The sequence below is a fragment of the Haliaeetus albicilla genome, chromosome 1, assembly GCF_947461875.1.
Source record: "Haliaeetus albicilla chromosome 1, bHalAlb1.1, whole genome shotgun sequence".
Taxonomy (NCBI): domain Eukaryota; kingdom Metazoa; phylum Chordata; class Aves; order Accipitriformes; family Accipitridae; genus Haliaeetus; species Haliaeetus albicilla.
Window position 1 is genome coordinate 71,126,664 of NC_091483.1, and position 23,652 is coordinate 71,150,315.

Consider the following 23,652-nt stretch of genomic DNA (forward strand, 5'->3'; position numbering starts at 1 on the left):
ATTGTAGCAAATTTTTGGAAAATCTCCATCAGCATCCCATTAGCTCAACCCACAGAGGCCACATACATAGGGAAAGGTGCAATGGACAAATAGGCACTCCTAAATCTGGTGTTTGGACAAACTAACACTCTGCTCTAAAGTGTACAGCCTAAAAGATCACATTCCTCCCCAGTGCTGCATTGTTTTTTCTTTGCTTATAAAAAAAAAAAAAAAGGATTTCATAAGACCATACTTAATTTGTATCCTGTTAATTAGTAGCAAGTCACATATTATCCAGTGGAACCCTTCACCTTGAATGATCTAATTATCTGTTCGACAGCTGACATCTTTCCTGACTTGGGGTAGTGGCCAGGGATTAGACATTTGCTAGCCCTCATCCCTAGCCTGGTTTCACCAAAAAACTGCGTATGAGGAGTGGAGTGACCAGAGTGCCTGCTTAAGGAAAGCCTATGTGACTGAGACTGGAACAAAAGAGATAGGAAAGAAGCTGGTTCTAGTAAAATCTGTCATATATTTTTTTGGCAAAATTGGAAATTAATGTCTTTCTTTGAATAATACTGCAGAGACAGTCCCCAAGACCTACCATTTTGACTACCTTGGGGTTCTATGTGATAATATGAGGGAGAGTCTAGCAGTCCTAGGACTGCTCTTTAGTGAGGCTTCTTGCAGATAGAGAGAAGTCTGCAAAAGAAAACCTAGTTCTAGGATTGACTGCTCATTCCAACAGACCTCCTTCAACAGGCAAGAAAACAGAACAGATGCTTTGTTTTTCTACAGTTCTTCCCTAATGATCGTAGAAACTGAGTGCAGTTCCTTAATGATGTGCTTTTAGTAATATTCTGCAATAACTAGGCGAGATGCCAGTTGACGAATTACAACAAATATGTCCTTAATCCCTTCACGGTCTCCCTGTTGGCTGGGACCCTAATGAGCATGAGCTGCTGTGTTGCAGGAATAAATTCTCAGCTGCATGAATGGCTCCACTGCTCCTTATATACCTGGTACAATGGTAAATTAAAAAGTTGGTAAACTTCCTGTCTTACTGAAAGGGAGAGGTGGATGATTTCTTGGCAAATTACAAGTGGATTAGAACTCTTTATCACTGTTTTTTCCCCTGGATCATGACAACCTGGAGAAAGATGCTGTTCATAAAAAACGTTCATCTAATCACAAATCTCATTATGACAGTCTGAGTGACAGCAGGTTACTATGAACTGAAAAAGCATAGCTTTGCTTTCGGCACACTTTCCATTAAAAATGACATATGAGATGTGAAGAGAATCACAGCATAAACCATAGGGAATACACTTGGTCTAAAAGGACACCAACAACCAGACAAATCTGATCCTGGGAATAAAATATACAGCATCTGCAAATGGAGGATAGGCTTTTAAAGTCCATTCAAGTATGTACAGACCCCAATGCACCTAGTTGCTTTTCTCAGCTTCTGCAGAAGTAGGATAAGAGTACAGAACTGAGCTGTTGTTAAGAGTATAAGAGTATATTGCTAGGAGTATATTGCAGACAGAGTGTGTCCTTGTCAGTCATGAAAAGGTTAAAGTTACTAACTAAAGCAATGCAAATAAAATAATGATTTCTACTCTGTTTCCAGTTCCAAAGACTTCTTGCAAGATATTTTATCCTAAAGAAATTAGGCTACATTTTCCTTGCAAATGTAATCAGCCTAAAGCAGGAGAAAATACATTTGGAAGGTGGTTGAAAGAATGGAACATTACAGGAGAAATCTGGAGTTAGGATCACGTGTTCCATCAAAACATGCTAGAGAAGTCTCATTTACTTCAATAAAGCAGGATAAAGAGTTATGAGAAGATCTATAAGAAAATCCTCATCAAATACTCCATTTCAGAAAGCGTGCGTCCATGCGACAGGTAGAAGCAGGGGCAGAAGTGCCACCGTTACCTGCGCAGACTTTACCCAAGGTCCAGATCTAGGGACAGAGTTGCGTGGGCTTCCGTGGATAAGGAAACGCGTCTTGCTCTGCTGTTTGCTTGCCAAGTCACAACGCAAGATTTACAACAGGACCGTGTTTAAAAAATGTGTCAGCTGGAGGTGGAAAAAACCAGCCAAAAACTAACAGCTTCTGCTGCCAGCTTCCAAGCACGTGTACTGCCCTGTCCCTGGGTTAGCTCTGCAAACACCATGGCCTGTGGTGACCATACCACGCTTTCTTGCAAGGTACGTCCGTGGCTGTCTTTGTATAAAGGTATGAAAAACAGAGGCTGTGATGTAGTTTTGGTACTTGTATGGAAGTGTGTAGGCCTCGATGTTATTCCAGCGCTGCTTGCTTCCCCAGGTGGTGGCTGAGCCTCTGGTTAGAGGGAGGAAAAGCTTGAACGTAGAGTCTGAAAACAAATGGTTCAACTCGACCCGCATTCTCCTTGAGCCAGGGAGCTGCCAGAGCTTGCACACTCCCTATGTGGGTATCAGCCTCCCTGCCAGCATGTTAATAGGTGCCTTTATTCCAGGATATGGTTGCTGCTGAAGGAGTTGGCCTTGGGTATCTCTAGAGTGTGTAGAATCTTGTACAGAGGTTGCTGGCTTGGAGAGGAGAAGAATCCTAGAAGGCAAACTAAGCAATGATTTTTCTGATAGTAGGACTATCTGAGCTGTTGCACATTTTTGAGTTCAGCCTGGTACTAGATCAGATATCACTGAGCTTGCTAGTGTCTCTACCACATGCCTGCAGAGATGCCTGAGTAGAACCCCTGTGAGCAGTCTGTAGCATAATGGCTCATCTAGAGGATTAGTAGGGTTAGCACATGAGGACCTCATCTTCAGGAGAGAAGTACAAAGTCTGACAGGCGCATTCCTTGAATGGACACTTAGAATTGAAACAAACCAGAAAGAAAAGCACTTGTTTACTTTCTTCCTTCTGTATCTTTCCTGGGTTCAGAGTTTCTCACCCTTATTCTGTGGTTCAGTGGGATAGTGAAATCAGATTAGTAGTTTCTACGTGACAGGCTAATTCCAAAATAAAGAAACCCCCCTTTTTTTCCCCCTGCACATTTTTTCCTTTGAATTAATGTTATGATTCACTTATTTCTATAACAGTTATCAATCATTTTGGTTTATACCATCAGATATTGACTAGGATGACAGGATGATAGAGGAGCTGCGATTGTCACATAATCCCATGATTACAGAGGATGGGGTTTTTATAAAACATGGTGAGACCACTGACCAAGTCACCAGGGTTGGCAGTGCTGCAGATGAACAACCAGCAAATACTATACAGGAGAGAGAGGAACCACTTGCACAGAGGGAGGGAAGGGACTCTCTGGCATAATAGCAGCTACTTCCAAGAATACAGGGAAGACCCTTTCTATTCTTGGCACCAAAGAGCTGCTGGGTGTGAAGGTCTCATGTCCTGCAGATACTGAAGGGACCAATGACTCTGGAACTATTACCTGGAAATGTTATTAATCTCAGTGGCTCAGTATATGGGCTATGTCTTAACAATCTATCCAAACTTTTTGTATTTATAGGCTTTCTGAGCCGCTGCCTCACAACACAGAAACAGCATTTAAAAAAAATCCACTAATTTCATCAAAGAAATTGTTTGCAGTACAGAAAAATTCTCCCAGTAGAAACTTACACATTGTCAAGTCATGCAGACACAGCAAACTTTGCATTGCTATGGAAACAAAGCTAAAGATGGCTTATGCTGTGAAAAACAACTTGCAAGTGACTGTGAAAAGTAAGTTTATAAGAATGACACTTTTCAGTTTGATCTTGAAAGACATGATATAACACAAACATCTTGGGTTAGAAGGCTGTTTTTATTTAGTTTGCCACAGAGACATGTTACTTTCACCTCCATTCTTACAAGTCTGACATCAAAAACTATCAGCATACATATATGAGCTATACAAGTAGAGAGACATCTGCCAGTACAGAGTTACACTTCTCCTATCAAACACTTTAAGAAAAAAACCCGTGGTCCCTTCCATGCCCATCTAATAAAAGGACTGCTAAGTCAGGATATAATATTGATCATAATGTATTTTCTTTATATGAATCTAGATATTCATAAAAGAGTAAAAAAAAATCTAGTATCTAATGTTTAAACAAAACATACCTTATACATTTGGCTAAGCTGAAATATCATACCTTGCCAAATGAAAAAATGCTCTCTAACCATAGTTTCCCTAGCAGCTCAGTAGGTATGCAAAGCATGCAGTTCATTTCCTGCCAAGGCAGAGAAAAATGGGTAGGTCTGAGATAATATTGCTAGTGTGCTTGAAAAAGATCTTAGTTGTTAACATTGTAGTTGACTGTGTATACGTATTTTGACTCTTTGTCTCCTTGAAAATTTCCCACGTACAGCTTTTGGGTTGACTCCCTTCTAGCTCTCAATGATGGAGGGCTCAATGGGAGGCAGAACAGGACTTTCCAGAGCATTACAGTCATCAGTGAGGAAAGCCAAGTCCTGGAGAAACAAAAGAGAAGGCTACCATTTATAAGGAGGAAGGCAGAAGATAGCACAATGTTGAGAAGCTCAGGCCCTGGTCCAGTTTTGCTGGTCAGGGGACAGGGTGGAGACAGAGAGGGCTAAAAGCAGAGACTATGTCCCTGTTGGTGCATCTTGACCTACCCTTCTGCAGTAGGAGATCATGATGGTGTACAGGCTCCGGGCTTTTTCCTTCAGCTCACTCACTTCAAGGACTCTCTCACATCTGGGGTAGGCCACGAAATCACGGAGTTTTGCCAACACACAGTAATTCTGCAAAGCACGCAAAAGAGGTATGTGTAACTCTGCACAAACACAGATTTATGTTTCTCGTCCACCACTTACAAAATTCTTACTGCCTCTGTGGGAACCTTGAATTCCTACCTCTATGTATGTGTAATCTATGTAACCTTTAGCTAGGAAAATTCACCATCAATATTGCATAACAAAGATGTTTGGTCCAAATAAGTGCCTGGAAAAGTGCATAGACACAGTTTTGGTCTGCCAGCTTATTTCTCACATGCTTTCAGAGGCAGCAGCGCCAATACAATCAAATCTGCTCCTGTAGTAGGTGGAGTTAACTACAGAATAGGTGCCCTATCTCACTTTTAAGAGCGCACCTGATTTAGCTGGTGAAAAGATTATCAAGATCTCACAAACGTGATTCCTCTATTCCTGTACAATAGGCAATATTGTGAGCACCGGGCAAAATTTTTTCAGAGTAATTTTTACTTCAGACTTTGTGTTATCAAAATAAAGCACAGCCAACATAAATTTCACAGCATCCTTGTGAAGCAGGTAAATAAATATCCCAGCTCTTGCTTTAACGCAAGGGAAACTGAGGCACTGGACTCATGTTGCTTGGTCTTTGCAATGAAGTGATGTACTGGCAACTCTGGAATTGGAATGGAGAGGGTCCTGACTTGCAAGACTTGATGGTGTAGTTGCCTCTGGCAAAATGTGTCAGACATCTCTTGCTTTGTCTGGTATTTTCTACTTTTTAGTTACTCAGTGAAGCACTGGGAAAAGAAGCAAAATATGTTTAATATCCCAGGGTAGAACACTGACGTAAACTATGTGTGCAGGAGACTATTTTGTCTTTGCTGGGAGATGACTACTGCTGTCTTTTCTCAGTATCACACTTCCATATCCTCAGGCATACTTTTTCTTTCTGGATTCAATGAGTGGCTATTTAAAACAGGAAAAGCCAGGTATTCCTGCACTTCTTATTAAAACTGCAGTGCCAGAAGTCACTCATGATATAAAATTAAGTAGATTTATTAAGTGAAGAAAGTTTATTCTGCATTTCTTTTTTTAAATTGTTATTCAGAGTTTTGTTGCACATATTTAACTTCTGAAAAGGTTCTGTCACAATAAATTAATAAGGTACTAATGGTAATCACTTCAAAATATTGATTTCCTCATTTCTGAATTTTTAAACAAGTAAAATCTCAGAAGCTCCATAGGGATTTTAATACGGTTCAAAATGAGATTTTTTTTGGGTCACTCATCTCTCATCAATTAAGCTTTTAAAAATTAATTTCGAACCACTCTTCTGAGGTACAGTCTTAAGAGTTATTCTCTTTTCATTAACTGCTTTTACTACACAGTGGTAAGAAAGAAGTGTGAAAACTTACATGTATGTCCAAGTACAGCCTGGGCAGCATCTCCACACATGAGTCCTGCAGAAAAGAAGAAAGACCGGTTGCAGTTTTGTTTGGAGGGAAACTTGTGTCATAAGCAAGCAACCTGCAGCATCTTTGCAGGAGCAGTTTTCAAGTAGACTCACCACAGCTTTGGACGTCTGTAACTCCTTAAAGGATTCCGTGATTTCTTTGCTCAGAGACAACACTCTCGAGTAGCAAGTTGGAGGGGCTGCATTGACTAACAGGGCAGCAGACAGCAGAGCAATCAGGCTCAGCAGCATCTTCATTGTGGGGAGCTTGTCCAAAGGAGGAGGAAGGGAGGAAAAAAATCACCGTTAGTGGTTAGGCAGCTACCGGTAAGCGTCAGTGAGCAAGTTTGACAAGTCAGCCCCCAATTAAATAGTCTTCTGCATCAAAGGGAAAAAAAAAAAGTCTGGGGGTGGTCCGAGCAGCAGCTTGCTGCCGTTTTAAATTTCCTGCCAACCTATAAGGCAGTGCTGCTAGTGCTTTCCTGCCTGGAGCAGGGAAAGGAGGGAATGAGGGTAACAAAAAAAAACACACTGGCACTTTTCATTCCAGAAAGAAAACAACATAGTGAGCATCTCAAGCAACAGAAATATGTGTAAGAAACAGCACAGGATTATTGAAGTGCTGTAGGCCTTGATCCTGTATGTGCTTTGGCACATGCGCCTCTTTCTTGATGTGCTGGGTTGACCTTGGCTGGGTGCCAGGTGCCCACCAAAGCCGTTCTATCGCTGCCCCACTCTCAGCTGGACAAGGGAGAGAAAATATAACAAAGGGCTCGTGGATCGAGATAAGGACAGGGAGAGATCACTCAACTAATTACCGTCATGGGCAAAATAGACTCAACTTGGGGAAAATTAACTTAATTTATTGCCAATCAACCAGAGTAGGGTAATGAGAAATAAAACCAAATCTCAAAACACCTTCCCTCCACCCCTCCCTTCTTCCCAGGCACAGCTTGCCTCCCGATTTTCTCTACATCCTCCCCACCAGTGGCACAGGGGGCTGGGGAATGGGGGTTGTGGTCAGTTCATCACACGTTGTCTCTGCCGCTCCTTCCTCCTCAGGGGCAGGACTCCTCACTCTTCCCCTGCTCCAGCGTGGGGTCCCTCCCACAGGAGACAGTCCTCCACGAACTTCTCCAATGTGGGTCCTTCCCACAGGCTGCAGTTCTTCACAAACTGCTCCAGCGTGGGTCCCTTCCACGGACTGCAGTCCTTCAGGCACACACTGCTCCAGCGTGGGTCCTCCACGGGGTCACAAGTCCTGCCAGAAAACCTGCTCCAGCGTGGGCTCTTCTCTCCACGGGGCCACAGGTCCTGCCAGGAGCCTGCTCCAGCGTGGGGCTCCCACGGGGTCACAGCCTCCTTCGGGCACCCACCTGCTCTGGCGTGGGGTCCTCCACGGGCTGCAGGTGGAGATCTGCTCCACCGTGGACCATCCTGGGCTGCAGGGGAACAGCCTGCCTCACCACGGTCTTCCCCACGGGCTGCAGGGGAATCTCTGCTCCGGCGCCTGGAGCATCTCCTCCCCTCCTTCTGCACTGACCTGGGGGTCTGCAGGGCTGTTTCTCTCACATGTTCTCACTCCTCTCTTGGCTGCAGTTGCTGTTGTGCAGCAACTTTTTTCCTTTCTTAAATACATTATCCCAGAGACGCTACTGCTGATAGGCTTGGCCTTGGCCAGTGGCGGGTCCATCTTGGAGGTGGCTGGCATTGGTACCACTGGGGGAAGCTTCTAGCAGCTTCTCACAGAAGCCACCCCTGTAGCCCCACTGCTACCAAAACCTTGCCACGTAAACCCAATACACTTGAGAATGTAATGTACAGCTGTGGGACTACATAGGCTGCAGATAGAGAGAAATCCTTCCAGGACTGGTATCACATGTAGGCAGTATCAATCAGACTTGCTTATCATTCTTAGCAAGTCTGAAAGCTTACTACTGTAAAGGAAACCTCCCAGATCCAGTATCATTTTCTCTTTTAACCTATGCAGATGCTCACAATTTCTTAATCAAAACAGTAGTGCTTGTTATGGCTGCTTGGGGAGACCTTTGTATTTATACATTTGTGGTCTCAAACAGAATGAATACATCTCTATATGGCTGTCATAAATGTATAAAAACCATTTTGCTTTCTGAGTTGAATTTATGAGGCTCTGTTCTTTTATTAGATGCCAGACGGAGCTGAGAAATCCAGATGCTGGGATGCAGGCCTGAGGCTGAACATATGTTGTTCTTACATATTAATTGCCCTGTAAAATGGAGGTACCCTTGAATCAAGAACAGGTTATTTCACAAGTTATTCCCCCCCTCCCCCGCCTTCAAATTCAGATTCTAGCTAGGTATTAACCAAAATAGTAAAGTATCTCATGAAGTACTTGCAATGCCCTGGCATTGCAGTAGACCAGGAAGGTTCATCTGAAAGTGGGAGAAGGGGAAATGACTGAACATGTGTAAAAGAAAGGGGCTTCCCCCAGCCATTTTAGAGGGAAAATCAGAGTCTTGAAAACTAGTTTTTGGGGGAAAAAAAAGTATTCTATATTTTGCAGAGAAGACTGACTTAAATCCACCAAAACACCTGGAGGAAACAGGGAAAGAGAGCTGAATACTACTGTCTTATACATTTCTTTGCTTTCATAAAGAACGGTTGGTTTAGTAACATCATGTGCTCCTGAAGGTTAAATTGGTAGATACTCAGAGAAGAAAGAAAAGTTGGGAGTCCTGGCTGTGGGGAATTTAGGACTGGTCTTGGCAGATGGGCTGCTGGCTCTTATTTTCAGGAGAGGGAGTTGCCTAGACAAGGAAATGAAGAGGCCAGAGGAGGACAAGAAACCTTCTGAGATGACTCCAAGCGGCTGGATCATAGATCTAAATGCAGCTACCTAGTGCATGTGCAAGGAAAGGATGCTACTTACTGTGAGCCTTGCTGGTGAAGAAACGGACTCTTAATCACCATCTCATTACTGTAAAGAGTAGCTGAGGGTAGGAGTAAAATATTATCCTCCTATCACATTCTCGTTTGGCAAGCTGCTAAAATGTAGTTGCTCTGCCAGAAGAGCAGTCTTCTGAACAGCATAAGTGCTCTCTCAGTACAAGAAGTCAGCAACTCAGCTGCTGTTAAGGATGGCTTCAGAATGAAGCATTTGCTTTTTTATTTTTTTTTAAAGTGCAAGCAATATTCTCTTTCTTGGTATTTTACCCAAATTAAGCCTACCAGGATGACTCCATTTCAAACCACAATTAAATACTATGGATCATGTTCTAGAAGGCAGACGTCAAAGTGACTGTGACAAACATGACCTCATGGCCAGTCTTTGTCTGGCATGAAACACCAGGAAAGCAACTCTCCAAGTCCTGTGTCCTGGCCATATTCAGGCAGCTGAAAGGTATTTAAAAATCTCTCTCTTTAGGATGGGATAATGTTAAAGGTGCCAACACCAACCTGGAATTACATTATGAAAAGAGCTATACATTGGTTGCCTGAGGCAAGCGTGTAGCTTGCTATAGCCTAACACAATACTCTGTCTCCCAAATTGGGGTGAAAGCCCCATGCCCCAGAAGCCTCACCCAGTGGTCACATCTGAGGGAGCCTGACATAAGTGCTGAATGCCACCTGTTGCAGTCACAGCCCTCTGCTCCAAGAAGACAACCAGAGGAGGTAAAGCCCAGCACTTGCATTGCACTGAAGGCTTACAATTTTTGCCCCAAAAGTGGGAGACCTGGAATTAATTTCCTTCTCAGTTTCTGAAGGTGCAGGGTGTTGGGTTGAATGGCCATGTTCTGAGGTAGTGACAAAGGAAAGGCAGAGGAAAGGACTGCTACCTGCCTTTCATGCCTTTGCACTTGAGGTCTGCCTGGCCTCACGTTTGCAGCCTGCATACCCACAACTCTTGTCCTAAGAGGTGAGATTTGCTCAGCCACACACTTGCAGAGATGCTTTGCCACTGATAGGCAGGGGAAATGATCCACCCATCCAGTTTCTTCTGCAGAACATGGAAATGCAATGACTTGCTGAGCGACCAAGGTCGTCTTGGTCCAGAGAGCAAAGCAAAGGCTGGATCCAGGCCTCACCAAAACATTTAACCAAATTAAAAAAATGACTATCTATTTTGTGAAGGGGCAAAATTGCTGAATTAATTTGCTCTGAAGTTTTTGCTCAGCTGCAGTATTCCTGCCTTGTGGTTTCTCTTTGATCCCATATAAACCAACTCAGGGAAAGCCACCTGTGATGGATGTCTACTCAAATAGTTAAAAAATGAGCTACCCTCAGAAATACTAGGAAAAAAAGGATTTCTTTTTTTCAAAAGAAAAGGAAGGCCTGGAGTTTAATTTCCTCACCTAAATCTTCTCCTCCCTTGGCCAGATTACATGCATAGTTGATTCTGGCCCAGATGGATATTTTCCAACGTCTACTAGCTCATCAGCACTTCTGCACATCTCAGCATGCAGAATATGCAACTCAGTTCAAAAAAGACAAACTCTCTTCTCAGTTATTTTCTATTTGTAGCTCATCAGCAACATTACCCTTGAGCTCTGAGTACATTCAGTTTATGGTCCAGATACGAGCAAATGACTTCTTTTTCTCTAAGAAGCTCACTGGTAATTTCAGGAGAGCTTGCTATTGACACCGGGCACTGGGAGTCCTTTCAGTCTAAGGCACCTGGCACAACTCTGAACCAGATACACAGTTACCGAAGTCCTTGAAACTCCAGACTCTCTTTTCAGTGACTGTTTTTGTCCAGTCACTTATGCAAAGCCACTTATTAATTCTGGTGCATACCCTGCCTTGGGCAGAGAGGGGCTTTAACAGGGAGACACAAGCTGTTCTTCACAAAAGCTAATAGTATCTTAGAAGCAATATTCAAAATGGACATGGAAACAGTCTTTAGAGTTGCAGGAGGGGAAGGGGCAAAGATCAAAATATGTCAGAGTAAAAACTCCCCTAAGGATTCCCTCTGTGGAGAAGCTGGTATTTACAGCCCTCCCAGTCCGTGGGACAATGGTGAGGCTGGCAATAGAAGGGAGCACATTGGGGGTCAGTCAGTACCACCATATTTGTGATGATCATCATGACATGGACGTCTCTACCACAGACACATCTTTACCGTACTCCTCAATTCAGTGAGCATATGAGGGCTCCGAGGGCTCAGGACACACACTCTCTGAGTTTTGCATCAATTCTTGAGGCTGTTGATGTCACTACAGCCCCGAGTGCCATTTACAGTGCATTTATTTACTCTTATAAGGAATATTCCATAGCAAAAGCAGACACATGGGCTGAGAGGAAACTCAGAAGCCTGTGATGATGTAACTGTGTATATATTTTTTTAAAAAAATTTTGAGCTATGTTGTCCTTTTGCTTCCAAGTTACTGAAAACTCAAACAATAATATTTTTCTAAAAGTCAAAGAACTCACTATTCAGGCAGAAATTCCTCCCATGTTTGAACAGTCTAGCAGGGCCTCGACCAACTTTTGACAAAAGCCCTTTCAAGTTGCTGACTTCCTAATACCAAAATCCACTTGTTTAATGAAAATGTTTATTTTAAAATAGTCGGGGGCTGCCATGAGACACCTCATGAAATGACCTTCTGATTATATTGAAAAATAAGAAAAGAAAAGTAAACCAGCACTTTACAGAGAAAGCCCTGTATTTAAGAAGCAATTCAAGGCCCACTCAACTGGCTGTTGTGGCAAAGGCGTCACTTCTTGCTTCAGAGCAGAGCTAAACTGCCCTGCAAGCTTCAATCTCGGCACAAGGCTTTTTGATTAAGGTCTTATCTGTTTGCTGTGGTTTTCCTCGCTGTGCAATAGTGCACTTTGTTGAGCCTTTTTGTAGACATCAGCACCGAATTTTGGGGTCGTGCAGCCTCATTCATTGACCTGGGTCTTGGGGGTGCTGGTGCACAGCACTGCCAGCTGCCCGGCACAGAAGAGAAGCTGGGTATGGCAGCACAGCGTGCCTGCATTTGAAGCTGGGGTAATCCAGTGTGTCTCCTTTTCTCTTTCACGCTAGCAATAAGTCTCTGCCGGTGATCTGCACGGCTTGGCCAAGCTGTGGGCGATGACAAGGCAGGCAGGACCTCAGGGCTGTTGCCGGGCTGGTGTTGCGATGCTGTTTCCCCATGAGAGTTAAGCAAAAGTTCTCTTTGCTCGCTCAGTGGTATGGGCTTCTTTTTTCTACACTACTGTTGTTATTTTTAAAAATTTACATATATATTGAGGAAACAGATGTTACTGCTCAAAAGCCTGTTCTTAGATAAGATGGTTATAGAAGCAGCTAAGCCATCTGGGTCAGAAAAAGAAATGAGATGTTCTGAAATCTGGAGGTCTTGCAAGCATGAACCTGGCACTGGGCACTTTCCGTGGAGGAAAACATATGGAAATGGGGAGTCCTGTGGTCCAGGACAGAGACGGGACAGCCCAGCAGGGGTGGGGAACAGGAATAATTTCCTTGTGATGCCTCAGACCAGTGACCAAATCACAGACATGGGCTGTGCTTAGCAGCCCTCTCCACAGGCAGTGTGTCCAACCTGCCTTTGCAGCAGCAGGGACTATGGGTATATGGGACTCAGCATGATGGCAGTGCCCGGGACGGCTCAGAGATGTCTGCGTGAACATCTGTCATTGCGGTGCAGACATAGCCTGGCTTGCCTGTGTCTTGGCTGCTTTCTGTGTAATGGGGATAATGGTATTTCCCACGGACTCTGTGGGAATGCAGCCATCAACACCAGGGAGACGGAAGATTACGCGTTTTTAGCCCTGTCAGTGATACTCTTTTCAGTGACTGCAAGGCTTATTGATTCAAGTAATGCAGGATTTAGAGTCTTAGGCCTTCACCGCCTTGCTAAGAAAAAGGCAGTTTTATCTCAGAGTAACTCGCAGACCTCTCTGGTGAATCAACAGCGGTGCTTTCAGCCTGGATCCCTGGCTGGGCATGGGCACAGGCTGAGCCGCCTCCTTTCCTCCCGGTAGCACACAAGTGCCTTGTCTGTGTTCACGTGTGTGAGTTATCTTAAGGTAATACCATTCTTTATTACCACTGAAGTCAGGGCCTCAATAACAGGGTTTTGGGGAGAGAGGCTTGTTCAGATTTAAACTAGTGCTCAGCAGTAAAAGCAAGTTATTAATTCATGCCTTCCTACCCTGCCCTTGCCCTCACTCCCCCTCTCTCACCACGCACACGTGCAAGTGTGGCAGATGATAGCTTCAGGTCTTATCATTGCTGGTCAGCTTCCCACCCTCCCTAATTACGCTCATGATGAAAAATGAAGTCAGCCAGCAAGGAGTGTATCAGACGTGGCACAAATAAATGTATTCATCTAAATTTGTCCCTGACGCAAGCCCGCTGGGGAATTCAAGGGCTGAAAAAATGCAAGGTTTGAGCTATCTGCTCTCAGAGGTTGTCCCTCTAAAGAGCTTTTGTCTATGCTGTGGTTAATCTGCAAGGAGAGGAGGGACTTAATTTTCCAGGGCTGGTATTCCCGCACCTTTCAGAAGTATTATGTCACTAAAAGAAAATAAATGGATGAGACTGAAAGTGCAGCTCTGTATAACAACCCAGAGCAAGCCAAATGGGAATCCAAACAGACTTCTCTGCTGACCTACAGCCTGCACAGGAGCTTTTTAGTCGCTGCTTAGCATGCTAGCAGGCTCAGTTTTCTATTTATTCTTGCCTAGAAACCTGCAAACGTCAAAGCTTATGTTGCTGTGTATATTTCTAGATACAAACAACAGTTCTTCCAGCAGGCTAGCACAACTGCAAGGTAAATAAATTCTCATCTCAGCTGGCTGAGAAGGTGAAGTACAGGTCCATATAATACATCATGTCTCCATAGTTCTACTTTCTTTTCTGTACACTGCTTTTCATGTTTTATATTTAAGCATAATGGAAAAAATCCTGCCATTGGTGAAATCAATGGCACAAGTCACAGACTCCCGTAGATACACATTCTCACTCCAGATTAAAACTTGCTTTCAGTTCATTGGCCTTAGTAGCACAAAAGCCCTGAAGCCAAAGCAAGAGTAAATCAGATGCATTATTTCTTGTTCCTCACAGAGAGCATTACCTTTTGGAGTCCTGTTCCTGGAGACACAACACAGGTTCAGAGCTGTCTTTGTCAGTGCCCTAAAACCAAATGATCTGACAAGTACCTTGTACAGCTGCAAATACTCTTCTAGGGAACAAAATTGTATAAAATAGGGTGGAATAGTTAATGATCTGCTCTACTAAGTAAAATCCAGAAGTTATGAAAATAAGTGGAGTTTCATTCTGTTTAAGAAAATCAATAAAATTAATAATTATATTTTTGTTCTGTCAACTTGCCTTGAAACAAAGAAAAAATAAATATCTCAGCATGTCAGAAACTGGTGTCAGCACCAGACAGTGTTTCAGATGTAATTGTCATTTAAACGTGAATTTCATTCTTCACTGCAACTTTTCTGTTTTAAATCCTTCTGATAAAAATAAAAAAGGAAAAAGAATCTTCTTCTGCTTCTGAAACACATGTAATGAATTCCCAGGTGACTAAGTGTCGCTACAAGTGTGTTTCTGGTTTGTAGTTGTTTAAGTCGGGTGACTGAAAAAAGATATTAGTTGAAGATAGGTGAAATGTAGCTGCATACATGCATGGTATAGTTGATAGCTCTCTACGGTAATAAGACGGTAGCTTGCAGCAGGGTCTCGTCTACATCAGGAGGTCGCCCTGCCGTCCCAGCAGAGGCAGAGCAGAGGCAGTGTTGCCCCCATCCATCTGGCTAGGTGTAGGCAGCGTCCAACAGGTAGTTTTGAGAATATGTGCAAGGACGAGGTGCCAAACAGGCCCCTCCTGCACAGCTGGTTCTCAGGCAGCTTCCCGGAGAGCGCCCGGGGGTGCGTTAATCCAGCCCAGTTTGGCATGGGGTGCCCAGGGTGGAAGGATGGGTGTTCGTGGTCACCGGCTGGGTGACAGGTGAGTCGGATCCAAGGGTGGCTTGGGGACTTTCTCAGCAACAGTGTGTCTACTTACTCTCATGGTTTTATAAAGTTTTGTTTTACCCTTATAGTTATTCCCAAAAGGAAAGAGAAATAATGACACAAAGCTGAGACAACATTAAAGCTGGGTAATGTAGTGAGGAAAGCACTGAGGGATGGCATGAAGGGAAATATTTTGAGTGAAGAATCACCCCAGTTGCAGCCTTTCATGTGTAGAACAAGCCAAGGTCTTTAACGTCTATACTTCTAATTTTGGGCCATTAAGCTAATTTCCATTAGAAGACTAATCAAATGAACATTTATTTTCCTCCTTTCTATTTGGCTGCAGCTTTCCTTGTTTTGTTTTGTTTTGTTTGTTTGTTTGATGTTTTAGAAGGGTTGTGGCTGGGGAAGTGAGAACTTGGCTTGATTTAAAATGTAAATGCAATTCTATCAATCTTCCCCTCTGGTAATAGGCTGCCTGGGCATTTTAAGGGCATATAGTGAAAAGGAAACTGTGACTGCTAAAGAAAAGCCACCCCCTGCTGTTCCTGCTCATATTTATTTCACAATCAGCCCATTGAAATAGTGTGATTCACACTCTGATGCTGTCGTTGTCTAGCTGGCAAAGTCACTGGTGAATTTAAAGAAGTTTCCCAAGCTGAAAACCAGGCAAACTGCATTTGGGGCAAAAAGCAATCTTATCAGCAATGAGAGCTAGTGAGTCACTGCAGTGATCTCTCTTGCTGAGAGCTGAGGCTACCCTTACAAATGAGACGCTCTCTTGAAATAAGAAGCTGTCTTCAAAAAACTGTGAGAAGCTGTTGCTTTTGAAATGTAAAGTGTCCTTCTGATATACGTATACACAGAGTATACAAGAGTAAAGTCATGCTAAAGTTTGCAGAGGCAATTTAAATGTTCTTTGTTAAAACATTGTTCTTCAAATAAATAGCCCCCAAAGGGTAAAAGCATGTGTGAGTGCACAAGAGGGAAAGAGGCTGCCCAATTCCCCAGTAATCTTGGGCAAACACTAAAGGAAAACCCTGTCTGTTTACCTTAAAATATCCAGAGTTAATATATTCATCGTCTACCTTATAACCGAGCAGTTTGTGTGAAATAATCACTTCCTGGTAACACAAAGACACACAGCCGAAGCATTATCTTTACTATATTAATCATGATCTATCGTTGTGACAAGTATTACCATATATCCTTCCACTGACATAACTTAAAACAAAAGTTTAGGAGCCAGTATCAACACAGAAGATCAGAATAGCCTGAAGAAATAAATAAAGATCACTAGAGACTGGATTAATGGAAATAATTAAATCCAATAGCATTATGTTCTTGGCTATGAATTTTTGCATAGAATTTCTACTGTAATGCGAGAGCTCATTTTTTGTCAATGACAGACGATGCAAAAAAATGTGCTGAGTTTATTACTACATATTTTCTCATTAATCATGGGATAAATATTAGCCATTAGTCAGAATTGCCATGAAAAAGGTGAATATAATTCTAGGATGTGTCAGAAGAGTTATAGCCAGAAGGGACAAGGAGACATTGACACTGGTGTAAAAGCAGGGATCTGCTCATCTGGCATATTACATACACTTTTGGTCACCCATGGTTGAGGAGGATGAATTCAGACTGCATGGGATACAGGAAGAACAGTGAGAATATTCAGTGAACCGGCGAGATGGGACAATGTGGGCATTTTTCCATTCTACCTCCCTTTCCTTGTCGCCCCAGTCACTTTTCCAACAGCTGGGTCCTTGTCCTGCTCTCCTGGCAGAGCCAGCTGTCGGCTCTGTGGCTCAGGGCACTCCAGCCCCATTGCAGCCTCCTTTATTCACAGCCCATTTTCCCCCAGCTGTTACCGGGAAGTTCTGTAATAGGGGTGGAAAGGGACGTGGTCCTGTAGACATCCTCTCTACGCATATACATCCCAGTCACTCAGAGAAGTTGAAATCCAGGCACACAAAGACTGCAGAGCCCAGGCAAGCCGGTAACTCTGCTTCTGGGCTGCCCTTTGGATTGGGCACTGCCTTGTTTGCTGACCAGTAGCCATTGCTGTGACCAATATGAGAATTGAAGTTGCAGAGACGTAGGGCGATGGTCCATGGCTTTCTAGGAGAGAGCCCACAGCTGCCTGAAATAGAGGCTGGAGGCCTTGGAGTCCAGCCCAGAGAAGGATGTGGTAACGCACTGGCCAGAGAAGTACAGTTGCCCCACCGGACCCTAGTCTGAATACATCATTAAAACTGCTGTGCAAGCAGTACTATGCAGCTACACGGTGCTCTCAGAAAGGCTGGGTTTGCTCCTGGGGAATATGAAAAGCACATGTACAGGCAGCACAGCAGCTGCCGCACTATGAACCGCACTCAGAACATCAACCCATTTTATTCATTAATTGTACACTAACAAAAAAGGTTGGCATCAACTTTGTTCACGTCAAAAAGACACAGTTTCAATTCTTCCTATTGCATAATTTAGGTACATGAGCTTCTGTAATAAAACAATGTGCCAGGCGGAGAATGATAGCATTGTCCACACCATTTTCCCTCTGACACCAAAGAGAAATGGAGCGAATAGAGTCAAAGAAACCGAACAACATTCAGGAAAGTATCAAAGTGATCAAAGCAGACTCTTTGATTCTGCTTTACACATACTTTTCAAAGGAGGGTTACATTTCCAAACACAGTCCGTTGGTTCTTGATGCCAATAAACTAGCTCTGTTTAGATTTATGCTTTGATAGGAGGAGGAACAAAAAAAATCTTTAGTGAGGTGCATTTTCTAAGGCGTGCTATCAAGTGCTGAACGTGCTAGGAAAAGGCTAAATGTATCGATGCTCTCTTAGGATGCCGAGTCCTCATTGAGAGAGACCGGGTGTCAGGCCTGCGTAGCCCTGCAGAAGAATCAGCATTTGCAAGCACGATGAAAAGCTCTAAGCTGATCTTTTTGTTCATCTGTATTTAATACACCTCTTTGTTAACAGACCAAGCCTCAGGGGAAAAGAGCAACTTACAAAGCATGTGGAACATGTTTAAAGAGTGGTTTGGAAAAGGTGCCTGGTTGTAGTCCTTTAATAGCTAGAAAATATTGATTATTTTCATATATTTATCTCCCATTCTTTTCCCAAAGAGATAGACAAGGTTTCAAGGCTCCTGATCTAAATGCACTGGAGTAAAATGTTATTTTTTGATGTTATAATTTGACCATTAATGATGTCAAGCATGAAGCTTTTCTTATACCCTGGCAGGATGTACTCCATTTCTGTCTTTGTAAAATCTGATTTTCTTTCCGTGCTGCAGCAACTGTAAAGAACAAGCTGCCCCCAGGGAGGTATTTTGTTTAGCTCTGCGGACACATTCCTCCAGGAAATATTGAAGCCAAACCACACACACATACGCACACACAGGCACTGTATTAGAGAATTCAAACCTTGAACAGAAAACAAACCAGTACTGGGTCTGGAGTCTGAACTACAGTGCATGTTGAATTGTGTTTTTCATATTTTTCTTTGTTTTTACCAGCTGGGGCTGTGGACCAATGTAGGTACTTTCCAAACACAGAGAGCACTGCCCAAGGACAGCCCTGTATCTTCTGGCCATGTCAGAACTAAAAAACGCATGGAAAAAAAATTGCATATCCAGCATTTACTTGTTTTTCTCATGCTGAGGCAGACATGGGCAGTTGCAATTGTCATAAGTCAGAATTTGCTGCAATGCGAACATCCAACATGTGACTGTGGAGGAAAAATTGTGCAACACAGGAGATGAGAGGAGACATAGATGTATGTTTACTCTTTTATGCATTCTTTTCTTTTTGCTTGCTCAAGATAGGGCTATGAGAAAAGTCAAGCTCTATTTTCTTCTGGCACCCCCCTTGGCAGCTAGTGTCAGGAACATATACAGTAACAAGGACAACATATACAGTAACATGATTAAAACTAACTTGCTTAAGATGTGGCTTCTGCCCTGAAATGGAGCTACTAATAGGCCAGAGCTGCTCTTAAACTGAAAGACATTCTAGTGCTTTCTTTTTTTAGCTTTATTTATCGAACACATTTATTTATTTATTTATCTTCTTTATTTATTGGACCTTCATTTATCGAGCTTTTTATTTATTCAACTGTATTTATTTTGTGGGTTCTGACCACAGGAAAGAAAGACAACAGGGAATTGTGGGCTGGATGCAGACAGCTCAGGTAAGCAAACATGAGGCCAAACCATGAGAGACGCCTCTGCAACCAGCCCCAGTGGCGGGCGTCCCACCTCTGCTGCCCAAGCGAAGCCTGTGAGGGTCACAGCCCCCCATGCCAGTGAGCTCAATGACTGTCTGTCTTGGTGCTCCCTCCATTGCCAACTATCCCAAGGGGCAGGAGAGCAGAGGAAGAGCCAGAGGTGGACGGTCCTGTCTTAAGTGCACAAAGAGCCCGAGAGGTGCCAGTGTTTGATGCTGGAATGATACAGAGAAATGGCTGCGCTCAGGGATGAAAACATCACAAGCCTTGCAATGGATTTTGCAGCTTGCTTTGCTCAAAGGCACTGCTGGATAGGGACTAAGTTTTCATAAGTGTTTTGGGCAGCGTTGAACATACCATCATTTCTTAGCACATGATTCTACCAATTAGAAAGCAGATACTTAAAAACTAGGATACGACTAATGTAAATGAGGGCATTTCTTTCCCCTTCAGATTGTTGTGGTGCTTAAGCTGACATTAAACAGTAGGTGTGACAATTATATTCTTAGAAGAAATACAAGCTAATTTTGGATTAGACTGCTGATGCTGAGAGATTCTTCATACAGAACTGGTGTATAAATTGCTTGAATTTCCAGTGCAATACATGAAGGAGTTTCAGCTCTGTCAGAGATCAACATCTGATGCTGACCTCTTTTTTTTTAAAGAAAGCACTGGTTAAAAAGGAAAAGATGGTGTTCTTCTTGGGGGGGAAACCCAAGGTCCGCATCCAGCAAAACTCTTAAGAACATGTCAAATTAGGCATACTATTGAATTCAGTAAGAGCACTCTTCTACTTGAAACTGTGTGCACACATGTGCCTATAGCACACATGGCAAGAAAAAACGCCCAGAAAAAGTAGTGGACGAATACTTGCGTGCAACTGCCTAGTGAAGTGAGCCATGCTTTGGTTGACTCTATGTTGGAGTTTTTACTGCATAATTCAGAATCATCTTTAATAAACCATGTGGCCTTTGGTCCTTCTGAAGCATAGATGCCTTTGGGAATGTAATGATTTTTTGCTTTTTTTGTTTATGCATGCTTTGTTTTCTTAATTCCTTTCGTCTTTTGGCTCACAGCCTCCAGCAAAGGAATGAAGTCTACTGTTAGTGTAACTTACTGGAGGATGTTTGAAGCACAGAATAAGAAGACACTACATGTGATTATCTGCTACGCTGCTGAGAGCTGGAGACTAATTTCCAGATGACATATGTTGTTAGCACTGCTATATGGATTACTGCTTAAGGGGCAAAGTCATAGATCAAGACTCCCACTGAGCTAGAAGCTGTGCAAACATGTGGTGAAAAGATGATCTCCAGGTCGCAGAACTTTGCTATAACCTCTGCACACTTCTCTGTTCAACCTACTGCTGTTTTTCTCCCAAGATTGTTTCCTTACATCCATTAATAACAACATATTTTCCTTGTCTGGCAACTGCATGCCTTGCTTAGTATTTGTTTCATGAAGTCAATAAATGAAAAATGTCTGTGTTAATATGGCGGGTTCCTCGCTGTTTTGTCTACTGGCATCAATTAATCATTCCCACTTGAGAGAGCAGATTTAGAAGGTAATCAAATTTCTCTCCTTTCCAAGACACGCTGTGTTCCTGAGCACTCTACCATTTCTAGTGTTAACCATTCACACAGGCAGAGCACATACATACATCCAAAAAAATGTGTATCTGGTTTGGGTGCTGCTGCTGACAGCTTTGGGGTTTTTGTGTACATGGGAGGCACAGGCTGGCCAGCTTTTCCTCCAACAGTTCTCCTTAGAAGAACAAATGCTGCTTTTGGAGTTTATTTTGTCTGGCAACATTTAGGATTAATAGCACATTGCCTGTGTCAGTCTTTCTGAACAGTTTCTCCTGTTTGGGTCTAAACCTGAAAAGCAAATTCTTCCTTCTTATTGCCACCTTGGTACCGGATCCAGAGAAGAGAGTGCTTTCCCAGCACCAAGTGCAAAGCTTGGCTGTCCTGCTCCAGCTTTGTATATTCAGTTTCAGAAGGCCTCAGCACAGTCCCTGCTGTGGGCAAGCTGTCACGTTAATGTCCATGATTCTCTAATGGAGGCTTGTTTGGTGTTGGACAGACAAGTCCAGTGCTAGCCACGGGACTGTGTGTACCACATGCTTGAGAGATGTTATCTTCTCTGTGGTGGCTTTCATCTTGATGACACTGAGGACTGAAAATGAAATATTGTGAGCTGGTGCCTTGCTGAGAGTTAAGCTGAAAAGCCTGAGGGCACGGGGGAGCAGGAGAGTACAGAATGAACCATGGATGAGCAGTCACGCTGGTAAATGACCAGCAAGTTCTGCACTGACATGAATAAAGCAAGCAAACATGAGTTGTATGTTCAATGCTCAAAAGAAAACACATTGTCTCTTTGGCAAGACAGTAAAGGATTGCACAAAATACGGGAAGAAAACACACATTCAGGTGTGTTTTAAGCGTTCACAGTGCCACTGCTTTGGAATTTGTCTATTCAGTAAATGAACATACCACAGCTCTTTAGGTTCAGGTAGCATGTAAAGCAAAAATAAGAATAAATGGGTTGATTGTTTCACCATATTTTACTCTGACTTTTATGATTCTGACCATTTTTCTTTCCTGTCTAATATTAAAATTCAAAAGCAGGTTTTAAAATACCTTTAATAATTGGGTTATATCTAATGATCGGTAACTACACACAGGTACCTTGGTGAATAGAGTCTACATGCCAGGATGGATATTGCTCGAGACTCAGTTTTCACTTGGTCAGTGCAGTGTAGGGGATATATTCTTGCTCCTCTGGACATATTACCTTCCAAACAGTCTCTGTAGTACCCTTCTTAAGAAAACCAGATGCTTTCTGGTCTATTAATTTTCAGCAATCAACTGAAACCAAATTACTTTGAAACTAGTTAAGAAGCATGAGTACCTGGCTTTTTGAAAAAGGGGAGATTTTGAATGCTTTTGTCCTGGATTTTGAGACATGACATTTTCTAGCATAACCACTAGTATGGTTGTTAGTCTTTATGTAAGACAAGTAGCTAAGGATCCCAGTGATGTAGGCACTGCGTAGTTAGTGATGTGAAGAGATCAGAAGCAATGGGAAAAGAAGAGGAACCAAACAAGTTATGTGGATAGTCAGTAAGAGTATTTGTTTGCTCCCAAATTGCTGCCATGCCCATGGGCCATAGTAGATCAGCACGAACTGGGGTGGTTTGGCCCCTTGAGCTCTTGCTGCTACCCTGTTCTTGGGACGTGACTCAGATGGAAACTGTCAGGTCTTCTGCAAAATCCTCATTTGTGAGCACACTTGCAAATTCTTCTGCCCGGAACGAGCTCTACTGCCCTATGTGAGGAAAGGTCACTGTTGGGCTCATAGCGGGAACAGTTTATGTAAACAACAAGCTTCACCACCAACATCATTTTACCTTAATATTTTCCCTTCTGTGTTTTTTATCTCCCTCCAAGGGCTGTCGGTCGCTCTATTGAAGATTCCCGTAATTTCAGCAGCAAGCCACAGCAGGCTCCTTTCAATCAACAGCAGCAGCGTCACAGCAAGCAACACCAGTAACACATTTCCCTCCAAGCAAACACACTCTGACTTCATTCAGGCACACAAACGTGCTCCAAATCCCAAATCACCATCTCCCAGCCCAGCAAGACAAAGGCTGCAAACTGAGTTGAAACAAAACACATAAGCGAGTTGAAACATTTTCTTCCTGCGGAAAAATAACCACAATATTTGCACTTTGCCTACCTGTGGGAACCTCTGTTCCTTCCCATGATCTTGCTGCAGCATTTGTCCTCTCCGGGCTGAGGGCCCAAGCCCTTTGGGTGGGAAACATGGTCCTCCTTTGACCCACAGTTGGAAACTTCTCTTTTCTCAGGAGATGTGAAGGGACTCCAACTTTTGAGAACCTCGGTACCAAATGAAACAGTGTTGAAAAACTGCCTTCAGTGACGTTAATCGGATTTCAGCTTCAGAGCAATGGAAGCAGGAACTGTTTTCTTCAGCTTCATTTCTTTAATTTCCAGTTCACCATTTGCATAACTACTTTAGCCTCATTTTCTACTTTGAAGGCACAATGGGGCTTTCGTTATAGAAAATACACACATAGACAGAAGGACAGATGCCGCAGGTGGCAGTCACTACTGAGCATTGGCATTTGCTGAGCAATGAGGCCATTTGTAACTCTCTACTCATAAAAGTTTGCTGAGAAGTGGAAAAGACAAGTACCTTTATATGCACCCGAAAAAGGATCCTATTGGAAGCTGGTGCCATTTCTAGGGTTCTAGTGTGATTTATAATTGTCTATGAATGTCAACAT

At 43.1% G+C, this 23,652-nt stretch overlaps 1 protein-coding gene across 1 annotated transcript; it reads right to left on the reverse strand.

Moving 5' to 3' along the window:
* Positions 1-3,781: 3,781 nt before the first annotated feature.
* On the reverse strand, positions 3,782-6,619 carry CYTL1 (cytokine like 1). Its single transcript, XM_009929443.2, has 4 exons — positions 6,261-6,619; positions 6,109-6,153; positions 4,616-4,744; positions 3,782-4,450 (listed from the first exon to the last, which is right to left on the reverse strand). Exons 1-4 carry the CDS (start codon positions 6,402-6,404, stop codon positions 4,367-4,369), a joined length of 402 nt encoding a protein of 133 aa, XP_009927745.1. The 5' UTR covers positions 6,405-6,619; the 3' UTR covers positions 3,782-4,366.
* Between the last annotated feature and the right edge of the window lie 17,033 nt (positions 6,620-23,652).

Bases quoted from the DNA above. Each gene is read 5' to 3' on its own strand.
- CYTL1 (XM_009929443.2), bottom strand. From the start codon at position 6,404: ATGAAGATGCTGCTGAGCCTGATTGCTCTGCTGTCTGCTGCCCTGTTA. The intron at 6,154-6,260 runs GTGAGTCTACTT...TCTTTTCTGCAG, and splicing joins TACAGACGTCCAAAGCTGTG to GACTCATGTGTGGAGATGCT. The intron at 4,745-6,108 runs GTAAGTTTTCAC...CGTGCTTTGCAG, and splicing joins GGCTGTACTTGGACATACAT to AATTACTGTGTGTTGGCAAA.